Source organism: Sinocyclocheilus grahami, unplaced genomic scaffold (genome assembly GCF_001515645.1).
Source record: "Sinocyclocheilus grahami isolate Dianchi unplaced genomic scaffold, SAMN03320097.WGS_v1.1 scaffold1193.1, whole genome shotgun sequence".
Lineage (NCBI taxonomy): Eukaryota > Metazoa > Chordata > Actinopteri > Cypriniformes > Cyprinidae > Sinocyclocheilus > Sinocyclocheilus grahami.
Genome location: NW_015506372.1, coordinates 438,241 through 450,180, shown reverse-complemented (window position 1 = coordinate 450,180; position 11,940 = coordinate 438,241). Strand labels below are relative to the sequence as shown.

Sequence of the window (11,940 nt, the reverse complement as noted above, 5' to 3'; positions counted from 1 at the left end):
GTGCCGTGAATACACCACTACCATCAACACTCTGCGGGTCCATCGAGAGCAGGAAAGTGCTTCTGGACGCAGGCATGACCAGGAGCTTCGCAGTTTGAAAGATGAGTTGGAGAGAAGCCAGAAGGACTACAAAATCACAGTAGAGAATCTGAACAGAGTGAATGGCGAATTGAAGGCTTTGCAACAGCAGCTTCTGCGGGAACAAGGCCTTGTCCGTGAGGCCAATCAACGCAACGATTCCCTCTACAAGACTCTAGAAGACAAGAGTCGATTGCTAAATGAGAGCACCAGTGAGATCGAGAAGTTGCAGAGCCTCACCCAGAATCTCACCAAAGAGCATCTGCGGCTAGAGGAGGAACTGAGGACTGTGCGACTAGAGCGAGATGACGTGAAGAGAAGCCTGAGCACCATCGAGAGTGAAAGTGCTTCCCGATTGTCTGCCATTCAATTCCAGTTACAAACCAGCAATAACAGAGCACTGGAACTGCAGGAACTAATCAATGATCTGACTAAAGAGAGAGAAAATTTAAGGGTGGAAATTGCCCAAATCCAAAAGCAGTTCACGGAGGTATTTTTTTCTGAGCGACATCAGTTGAATCAAAAATACATCACCAATTTAAGTTATATCAAAATGGCTTTGCTGGATAACACTGCTGCATAATGCTTTACCTTTGAAAGCACACTTTCTGCATAACACTGCATGGTTACACTCTTCCCACAAAAAGCTTTTTTAATACTTGCTTTGGTAAAACAAATAATTTTTGTTTTATTCTAACCACGTTCAAATCAATATGGTGTTGGTGTTATAATTCTTTCATTTGTTAAATCCTCTAAATGAATTATAATCTGAAATAGTTTATCAATAAATTATCATTTCTCTTTTATGTTTACAGACATCCATGATGATCCAGCGATCTGATGCTACCTACAAAAATATTGTGCAAGAGAGAGACAGTCTTCTAGTCAAAATGAAGCTGTTGCAACAAGACAAAGACAAGCAACAGCGCTCTGAAGATGAGCTCCGGCGCATCAAGCTTTCCTTGGAATCTGAGATCAAACAGAAGCAACGTCTCCAGGACGAAATTGATAAAATTACCAAGGATTTCAAGTACTGGAAAAGCCAATATGAGTTAAAGGAGGGGCAGATCAGACAGAGTGAGGCAGATAAAGACAAAGTACAGAGAGACAGGACCTCTTTGCAGAGTGAGATCCAAAGATTGACTGCTGAGCTGAGGAGTCTGGAAGAACGCTACAAGAGTCGTCTTCAGAGCTCAGACAAGGAGATCTCAGAGATCACTATGAAGAAGGAGTCTTTGGAAAGGGAATTGAGGATGTTGCAACAGCGTCCAGTTTTATCTTGTCGGTGTACACAAACCAGTCAGTCTGTCTCTGAGAGTAGCAGTCAGAAACTGACAGTGAAAGGTCTCCGTGGTGAGGTCTCACTCACAGAGCTTGTAGACTCCAACTTGCTTGATCAGACAGATTTGGATAAAGTAAACCGAGGACAACTAACAGGCAAAGAAATTGAGGACAGACTCAGATCGTACCTAGGCGGCTCTGATTGCATCGCTGGTATCTACGATGAGGCCAATGGTAGGGTCCTGCCATTTTACCAGGCCATGAAAGAAGGTCTACTTCGGCGGGGAACCACCCTGGAGCTCCTGGAAGCCCAGGCTTCCTCTGGTTTCATAATCGATCCAGTCAACAATGTCTGCATGACAGTGGAAGAAGCATGGAGGAGAGCCCTTGTGGGAAAGGAGTTTAAAGACAAACTACTGTCTGCTGAGAAGGCTGTGACAGGATACAAAGATCCTGCAACAGGAAAGATCATCTCACTCTTTCAAGCTATTGAGAAAGAGATCATAGAGAAGGGTCATGGGATTAGACTGCTGGAAGCTCAGATAGCCAGTGGGGGCATCATTGATCCTAAAGGGAGTCATCGAATTGATGTGGAAGTGGCTTACAGGAAAGGTTACTTCGACCGTGAAATGAATGATATTTTGACTTATGAGGGTGATGACACCAAAGGTTTCTTTGATCCTAACACCCATGAAAACCTCACATATCTGCAGTTGAAAAAGAGGTGCATCAAAGATCCCAAGACTGGGCTTATCCTTTTGCCTTTGAAGGACAAGAAGACGCCAAAGCACACGACATCTCAAAAGAACACACTGCGCAAGAGGAGAGTGGTGATTGTAGACCCTGACACCGGCAAAGAGATGACCGTACGAGAAGCGTATCATCGAGAGTTAATTGATTATGACACGTTCCTGGAGCTTTCGGAACAAGAGTGTGAGTGGGAGGAGATCACTATCGAAACATCTGACGGCAGCAATCGTTTACTTATTGTCGATCGCAAAACTGGAACCCAGTATGACATTCAAGAGTCCATAGATAGGGGTGTTATTGATAGGCAAACCCTGGACAAGTACCGTGCCGGGACTCTGACAATCCACGAGTTTGCAGGTCTGATCACAAGTAAAAGCAGTAATTCTGAGCTTTCCATCTGCACCAGCAGTCCTGAGGATGTTGCTTCTTGCAGTAACCCAACACAGATGGCGCCATCATCTCCAACTGTCCGCAAACGTTTTTCTAGCGTATCCATTACGTTCTCCCCTCCATCTGATATTTTTGATGACCAGAGCCCCGTGGGAGCCATTTTTGATACTGAGACCCTTGAGAAGATAACCATCCCTGCGGCGCAGCGGCGTGGAATAGTGGACAACATCACCGCTCAGCGGCTCTTGGAGGCCCAGGTTTGCACAGGAGGGGTTGTCAATCCTGCTACTGGCCAGAGACTCGCTCTGAAAGATGCTGTACAGCAAAGCCTTATCGATGAAGACATGTCCATCAAGCTAAAACCAGCACAGAAGGCTTATGCCGGTTTTGAGGATGTGAAGACCAAGAGGAAACTTTCTGCTGCCGAGGCCATAAAGGAGAAATGGTTGCCTTACGAGGCAGGGCAGAGGTTTCTGGAGTTCCAGTACCTGACGGGTGGACTTGTAGAGCCAGAAACTGGCCACCGGGTGAGCATTGAGGAGGCCATCCGAAGAGGATGGCTTGATGGCAAAGGGGCACAGAAGCTGCAGGATACGAGGAACTACATTAAGAACCTTACCTGTCCTAAAACCAAACTTAAAATCTCATACAAAGAGGCCATGGATAACTGCATGGTGGAGGAGAACAATGGCATGAAGATGCTCCAGGCTACTTCGATGTCTACCAAAGGTATAAGCAGCCCCTACAACGTGTCCTCGGGATCAAACTCTCGTACAGGATCCAGAGCGGGGTCTCGTACCGGCTCAAGAAGTGGATCACGCAGAGGCAGTGTTGACTACACCTCTTCGGTGTCTTACAGCTACATCTCATCTTAATAATACAGTTAATTGTAATTACTATGCTTAGTATGTACAATTTACATTTAAAAATGATTTTCTATTCATGAGGATATAAGTATGGGTTTGGAATACAGAATGGAGATGAACTACTTTTACTAACGCTGATCAATGGTCTTGGGTGATTAAAATGTCTTTTAGATTATTAATGTCTTGGATAATTGATTATTTACACATGGGGAATCTTAGATTTATCATGACATTTAACAGTGTTTTCATTCGTGCTTATTTGGTTTATCCGGTATAGGAAATTGTTTTATAATATTTTATTTTGCATGTTTTATTGACATTTTACATTGCATTTATTCATTTAGCAGACATCATAAGAAATGTAACAAGCAATTAATCACCAACATTATCCATAGTTTAGAAAGCTAGATTAGGAAACAAGTACTTTTTTATTTGAAACATCTACTGACTTAGTATCAACATGAATACATTCATACATACATGAATTTCATTTCAAAGTGAAAATCTGATTTTTTTTGTCAGATTTGCTTTTAATGAATGAATATTTGATCTGATTGTTTATATGAAGCAATTTCAACAATAAAAACTATAAAATTATTAACTACCATTCTCTCTGTTACTTATTACTACAATAGTCTAAATTATTTTTGTATGACACCACATTTTAAATTTCCCCATTACTCTTTAACACATTTTCCATAGGCGTAATTTGCAGGTGTGACAGGTCCGTATAATTTTTTGTCAAAGTAAATTATGTCCACAACACTTATTAAAACCACAAAAAAAATACAGAAAACCCATTCAATTACATCGGTTGCAGCTATCCTGCAAGTCACCAGAAAATAAAAAAGTGGGATTGAAAGCCAAGCTAATTATTATTGGACAAATTTCTAACGAATGCACAGCCACATGACAAAGTGGGCATACATCTGTCATTGCTGATACTGTACATTCAACAATCAGAGTCCATGTGCAATTTAACAATAGCATCAAAAAGGAAACCAGTAAACAACAATGACAAGTCAGATAATTAAAAACTATTAAAAAACAATGTGAAATCTTAGAGATCCCAACAATCAAGATCTCCGCTTCAGTGTCATGAGCACAAAGTGGCTTGCTTTTTGAGCAGATAAACACAGCAAAAGTTCAAATATGAACGTGACATGAAGAAGATAATGACAACAGACATGAATAACAACATTATGAATAACAAAATGAAACCGCACAGGATTACAAAGCCAGCAAAGAAGACCATGAAACCATTAAGAATCAATTTAATTTGTGTGCATCCATAAAATTGCATGCAATTATTTTAATTATGTATAGAGAGATTATCATGTTTTTGCACCTTTAGTTTGTCTGAATCATCCTTACTAATAGGTATGTTGTCAACATATAGGTACAAGATATGTTAAAGCGTCATATGATGCTATTTTAAAGATCATTATTTTGTGTATTTGGTGTAACAGAATATGTTGACATGCTTTAATGTTCAAAAAACACATTATTTTTCAAATACTGTACATTATTGTAGGTCCTCTATGCCCTGCCTCTCTCAAACACTTCGTTTTCTACAAAGTCCCTCCTTCCGACAAGCGCAGTCTGCTCTGATTGGCCAGCTGACCCAGTGCATTGTGATTGGCCGAACACCACAAGCGCTCATCGGAAATGCAACGCCCCTTACCATAATCGCGAGCATCAGCTGTCAAAATAAATATCAAGACAGTAAATTAATAAATAAAAACTCCGCATTTGAACAGTCAATAGCAAATACTTAAACTAATAACAAAACATACTTACAGTCGCTGATTCAGAAGCGCCAGATTGTCACAGCAAAGTCGGAATTGTCCCCCTTTTTTTTTTTTTTTTAGAAATAGCCTTTGTGCACAGCCAGCCTTGTACTCTTCTAGGTTAAAAAAACTGTCGTCCATAAAATGCATTGCACAAATTCGAAAACATCTGGGTTGTGCTGCTCTGTTGTAAATAAATACTTAACCAATGATTCCTAATTGCATCTACTTCCGGAAGGCCAAATAAAGTGCTTTTGCTTTCGCACTGAAACACACAGCGTCTCCCTGACATGCTGCTTCAACACTAACTGCTGTTCCTGAAACCACGTCTTCTTTCTTTGCCTTCTTAGCATTATGCTAATATTCCCACATAGTGATGTAGACATGCGGGGGCGTGTTAGAACGAGGCGTTTTAGGAGGGCGTGGCTGAGTCTTAACTTTTATAAAGAATATCTCTTTGGATTTGAGACTTTAGTCTTTGCAACTTTACAGATCTTCTTTATGCACCAAGAGCTTGTAACACTCCAAAGAGAAAGGAAAACTTGAAATCGCATCATATGACCCCTTTAAGTAACATGAAAGGCCTAGACCTGTATGTAATTTACAGTAATATATACTACATTCATTGTCACTTTACACTTTATGAAGGCTATTATAACGCAGTGCTGATTTTATTAGACTCACAGTGACTCAGCTTTTATCTAAAAGTCATCTAGCCACTTATTTCAGTATTACAGTTTAGATGCTGAACATACAGTATGCTCATGTTGTTAATAACACCGAATATCTGCTCATATTTGAGTTCAGACAACACGCATGCATAAAGACACCGACCTTATGATGTATATTCAACCTCAGTTATACTAGAATAGTTTCAACAGTGACATTGTCCTAAGTAGACTTCATATATTCTGAATCATGCCAAAGTCAAAGTTTCCAGAGTTCAGACAATACTGTATTGTGACTTTCAGTGCAAGACTGTGTTCCTGGAGTTAATGATTCATTTCTCATTGTCTCAATTAAACACAGTAATGATGCAGCAGTACAACCACTGATTATCTGTATACTTCAGTATAATAACTCTAGCAACAATGCAGAAAATATACATTGATTTGTCATTTGTTCATCAGGGAAATACCTCATAGACTATTACAGTGGCAATGGTTCAAAACGTACATATAAAATAATACTGCACAACCTAATATAAACGTAAAACAACACTGAGGCGTATATAAATAGGGCAATTCCTGTCTGTGGAGATAAAGAGTACAGTACAGTGTGTGCTGAACTGAACTGAAAGCACATGCTTGATGGCACGTAAGCGTCACGCTGTCATGAATATGAAGGTTTTTATGCATGTTTATGACAGCTGTCATTAAGTGTCATTCGCTCAGTTATGTCATTTTTAATGCACAGATGACATTGTTTGAGATGTCTTTGTTATGGGCTACGGTTAGGGGTAGGGTTAGGTCAAATCATGTCATATTTGCATTAAAAAGGACACAACTGAGCGAGTGACACTTAATGATAGTTGTCATAAACGTGCATAAAACCTCATGTCAGTCTTATGCACGCCCCTTCAAGTAAAGTGTTACTGAAAGAGGTTTGCGTATTCATTATGTTGCTGGCGTGTTTGAGAAACATTGTACAGTATGTGACGGAGCTGTAGCTATTTTGCAACTGCCACCTACTATTTATTTATGATAGCTGATGAAAGCAATCTACATTTTTTTTGTTTTGTTTTGTTTATTACTGAAAATATTTGTATTGGTATAATTCATGCTAAATGCTGCGGCTCTTATGTCGATGTTGTGCCCGAGTTTCAGCACAGAGGTGTGGCATTAAGACCTTTGTACCTTGTAATTCAAGATTAGTTCTTGTATCATTTAAGTCCGCAGACAAAATAAATTCCAACCCTAACGAACCATCATCTGAAATTGTACAATGCACTGAACGCAGTATAGGGTCTTCCCCACACTGCTAAACTATTAACGGTTCTAGTTCTTTGCAGATGTAGCGCTGTTGTTACAAACAGGATCTTCAGGACTTCAGCAACTCTTGTTGTTTTTGCTTCTATCATTTGTGTGTGAGTGTCATGAGAGGAGCTTGTTCTCAGGTAAGCATTATACCTTGTTCAGTTTGTTCAAGTCACATGGCTTTATATCAATGCACAAAACATTATCACTTACGATGACCTCAGCCGTGTGTACGCAAATAACATCACCCTAACGGTTTCGTGCATACTGTGACGTCTCTGAAGGGTTGGCTGGGTTCTTTGGCATCGTGGCGTACCGACTGTTCAAACTGAAGAGCAGAGGAGAGACGAAGATGTCAGTCCACCTGATTCACATGCGTGTGGCTGCGCAGGGCTTCGTGGTGGGAGCCATGACTTTAGGTACGAGGCCTTCCTAAAGATTTACACATGCATCCCCATAACTGCAGAGAAATGGTTTAATGTGATATTTTGTCTTTTTGTCCCCAGGAGTGGTCTATTCTATGTACAGAGAGTACGTTCTCAAACCCGCCGAAGCACAGAAAGCGTTAGAGCAGAAGGCATTGGAAAAAAAGTGTTAGATTCCCGCGATGTCCTTAATAGCAACTTTTAAGGTGTCCTTTTGTATTTATTGCTAACATGAGAACTTTTTTTTTTTTTATGATTTCTTTAAACCGTCCTAAAACTTTAATAATCCTCTGAAAAAGAGGGGTTACACTTTACTTGAAGGGGTGTGCATAAGACTGACACGACACATGTCATGAATATGAAGGTTTTTATGCATGTTTATGACAGCTGTCATTAAGTGTCATTCGCTCAGTTATGTCATTTTTAATGCACAGATGACATTGTTTGAGATGTCTTTGTTATGGGCTACGGTTAGGGGTAGGGTTAGGTCAAATCATGTCATATTTGCATTAAAAAGGACACAACTGAGCGAGTGACACTTAATGATAGTTGTCATAAACGTGCATAAAACCTCATGTCAGTCTTATGCACGCCCCTTCAAGTAAAGTGTTACTGAAAGAGGTTTGCGTATTCATTATGTTGCTGGCGTGTTTGAGAAACATTGTACAGTATGTGACGGAGCTGTAGCTATTTTGCAACCGCCACCTACTATTTATTTATGATAGCTGATGAAAGCAATCTAAATTTTTTTTGTTTTGTTTTGTTTATTACTGAAAATATTTGTATTGGTATAATTCATGCTAAATGCTGCGGCTCTTATGTCGATGTTGTGCCCGAGTTTCAGCACAGAGGTGTGGCATTAAGACCTTTGTACCTTGTAATTCAAGATTAGTTCTTGTATCATTTAAGTCCGCAGACAAAATAAATTCCAACCCTAACGAACCATCATCTGAAATTGTACAATGCACTGAACGCAGTATAGGGTCTTCCCCACACTGCTAAACTATTAACGGTTCTAGTTCTTTGCAGATGTAGCGCTGTTGTTACAAACAGGATCTTCAGGACTTCAGCAACTCTTGTTGTTTTTGCTTCTATCATTTGTGTGTGAGTGTCATGAGAGGAGCTTGTTCTTTTGTAGATTTATTGATTGATTGTGTTGCTGCATGAAATTATTCTGGCACCTTTTTCGTATTTCAAAACCAAATCACTAAATGGTACTTTTAGAGTGATGTACAGTATAGTTTGACGATCTCAGCTACCACTGTGGTTATCTTTGCCAATAAAAACTATTGTAATTCCAATAAACACTTCTGGTTATTTCCCACTGGTGTGTTACTGTGATGTGTGTGTTTCGCAGTCCTGCTCCTGGAGACTCGGTGTACTGTCATACCACTCGCACTTATTCTGTGGTGTATACTAAATACAGTATGTCAGTTTTCTGCATTGATGCCATATCATGGTGTCAGTTTTAAAGGACATTCTACTGTAATACACGATCCAAAATGCTTCTTTGACTTGGCCTTCCGTTTCCATTGGGATAAATGAACCGTGATCTCCACGTTTACTCATTTTTTTGATTAGACTGACGAAACATTTTTACACAAAATGAGTTCTTCAAGGTGAATATTGAGGTTTGCTGCAGTAGTTCTGTGTTGTTGGGAAACAGTCCTTAGTGTTTGACATTCGCTATAAGATTTTATAGCATAAAATACCAGGTTTATTGGAAAGCTAGATTAGAAAACAAGAGCAGGAAAGAAAAAAAAGGACGATTTTTAAAAACATTTATTATAAATTTTTTATCTGATGCATGCAATTGATTTCTTGACTATTTGTGATATTATAGGAGTATGATAGATGTCCTTAGGTGATTGTATTGGACAAATTATAAGGGAAAGATTAAATATAATAAATATTGCATGAATTCAATTTTTATTCAATAAAATATTGACGCCCTTGTGGAAACGGAAAGACGGGTATTTTCATTATTATATTCAGTAGTATAAGAATGAATGAGAGAACTTTTGTAAGTTTGAACTACATAATGTTCTCACAGACATCACCTAATTATATTATTCAGATTTCATCATGGCTTATATGAACTATTGAAACAGCCCGTCACACCCAGCAACTGCAAGATAATCACCAACCGTTTTCTGCCATCTGTATTTATTACATTTAATCATTTCACAAGACAACACGTGACACTTGGCAGAAAGGCCAGTCACCAGTGAGTGATACAGCTCGGGATTTGTAATGACCACATAATCAGGGCCAATTTAACATTTAACCCAAAGGACAGTGCATTGTAGCACTCCGCAGGGTTTAGATCTGTACATACAGTAGATGCTGCTGCTGTAGTCTGTAATGTAAGATATTTTGAACTGGAAGGTCTTTCTTTGGTACCATCTCATTGAGATTCAGAACAAAGATGAACAAACACTTTTCCAGGATCTGAGATGGATTTAGCAATTATAAAATTAAGACCTAAGCACACACACTATGCAAACTTTGAGGACATTCTAGGCAAAAGGTATTTAATAGTGGAAAAGGGTTCTTCAGATTATTACAATGTTGGTTTTAAGAACTGATCACGGAAAGGTTCTTTGTGAACCAAATATTGTTCTTGTATGGCGTCACTGTGAAATCCCCTTCTTGCGCCTTTATTTTCAAGACTGCAATGCCACAGAACAGGGGTGGCGAACGTTGGTCCTGGAGAGCCGCAGCCCTGCAGAGTTCAGCTCCGACCCTAATTAAAACTCATCTGCCTGTAGCTTCCTAGTAACCCTTCAGACCTTGATTAGCGTGTTCAGGCGTGTTTGATTAGGGTTGAAGCAAAACTCTGCAGGGCTGCGGCTCTCCAGGACCGACGTTCGCCACCCCTGCCATAGAAGAACACTTTTTGGATCCCTAAAGAACCTTTCCGTGAACAGTTCTTAAAAGAACCATTTATTCTTAGCGTGAAGAACATTTTTTAAAATCTTAATCCACTACAAAGAACCTTCTGTGGAATGGAAGCATCGCTGCCAATAACGAACTTTTATTATTTGAAGAGTGTAGCACTATCCATTCCACAAATTGGACAGTAATGGTATGTTAATTGTAGTTTGACACAGTTAGGCCGAGCTGGATGATGGCGAGAATGGAGAAAATGAGAATCCAGTGGATCTCCTGATGGTTAGACTGGTTTCTGAGTAACTCAATCATATCTCAGTAAAATATATTGTGAGTATCAAAGGTACTTTCAGTGGACAGTTTATGGTGGATAATGTCAGGGATGGATTACACATCTCTGATAACCGGTTTAATCAACTAGTAATCAACCACAAATATGAGCAATGTGTTTTCTCAGGTCCCTTCAACACAGGTCGAAACCCACTGTTAATATTAGGAAAACTCCTAATATATACCCTTTCATAGACGGACAACAGTACTGTAACTGATGAATCACAATCAAGATTCATAAAAAATGGTCATATAAGATTAGTTTTGCATATTTTTTTACTATTCAGAAGTGATTCATGATCATGGCTTTATATTATTCCTAGATTTCTAAAGCACTCTCTATAAAGATGTTCTTTTAAGATGTTAAACGGCTCTTCCCCTAGACTTAACATTTCTAGAGGAATTCGCCTATGTGGGGATGTCCTGACTCAGTTTCTTGCAGTCAAAGCTATCACTTTTGTTTGATAAAGAATTAAAAACGAACTCAGTTCTACACTCTTCATTCACAATGAAAGTCAGATTCCTGTGGCTATTGAATTCATTGGTGAATCGCCAAGGACATCTGGGGCAAGTTCAAGCTCAAACCGGTGTGCACCGTTTTGCTACGGTTTCCGGTTTGAACGACACGTTTCCTGGAAACGGTGTGTAACGTGGTTTGAGATGCGTTTTCTCTTGTTTGGTGGGTGTCACACGTCAGCCCAATCAGCAGCAGCATGTGTATAAACCACGAGACAGCTCGCACAATCTACTTAACATCCAAATAAATTCACAACAGCAAGTATATTGTGTGCGCATGTTTATTTACATTAAAGGCAAAATAACTGAAATAATAAGAGCACATGTATAGATCTGGAACTTCTTTAAGTCTGTCTAAATATAATTTAGTAATTGCAATGTCTTCTGGTGCATATCCTTTCCTTAGGAAGGTGTGCTAGACACTGATTAATGTAACATAGAAATACTATACATATTTATATATCTTGCTATTGCATTGTGGAGTGACACTTTAATACACTTTCCTATGCCCCTCTGATTATATAATGGTAACTATTACCATATCATAGCACAACAACAGTGATCAGCAATAATGATAAGCCTAATACTCACAATAAAAATAATAAGGTCATATAGATCCTAACACAGTCTCGGAGGTAAGAAGTGG

At 39.3% G+C, this 11,940-nt stretch overlaps 2 protein-coding genes across 2 annotated transcripts in view; both read left to right on the top strand.

Moving 5' to 3' along the window:
* LOC107567868 (desmoplakin-like) overlaps window positions 1–3,972 on the top strand; it is a 61,189-nt gene extending 57,217 nt beyond the window's left edge. Inside the window, exons 25-26 of the mRNA XM_016253642.1 lie at window positions 3–568; window positions 894–3,972. Of these exons, the coding sequence (XP_016109128.1) occupies window positions 3–568; window positions 894–3,374 (3,047 nt within the window). The 3' untranslated portion in view covers window positions 3,375–3,972. The remainder of the gene's footprint in view (window positions 1–2; window positions 569–893) is intronic.
* Window positions 3,973–7,250: 3,278 nt separating this feature from the next.
* Window positions 7,251–7,797, top strand: LOC107567867 (HIG1 domain family member 1A, mitochondrial-like). Its single transcript, XM_016253641.1, has 3 exons — window positions 7,251–7,271; window positions 7,388–7,550; window positions 7,638–7,797. Exons 1-3 carry the CDS (start codon window positions 7,251–7,253, stop codon window positions 7,727–7,729), a joined length of 276 nt encoding a protein of 91 aa, XP_016109127.1. The 3' UTR covers window positions 7,730–7,797.
* Window positions 7,798–11,940: the final 4,143 nt, after the last annotated feature.

Bases quoted from the DNA above. Each gene is read 5' to 3' on its own strand.
- LOC107567867 (XM_016253641.1), top strand. From the start codon at position 7,251: ATGAGAGGAGCTTGTTCTCAG. The intron at 7,272-7,387 runs GTAAGCATTATA...TCACCCTAACGG, and splicing joins TGAGAGGAGCTTGTTCTCAG to TTTCGTGCATACTGTGACGT. The intron at 7,551-7,637 runs GTACGAGGCCTT...TTTTGTCCCCAG, and splicing joins GGTGGGAGCCATGACTTTAG to GAGTGGTCTATTCTATGTAC.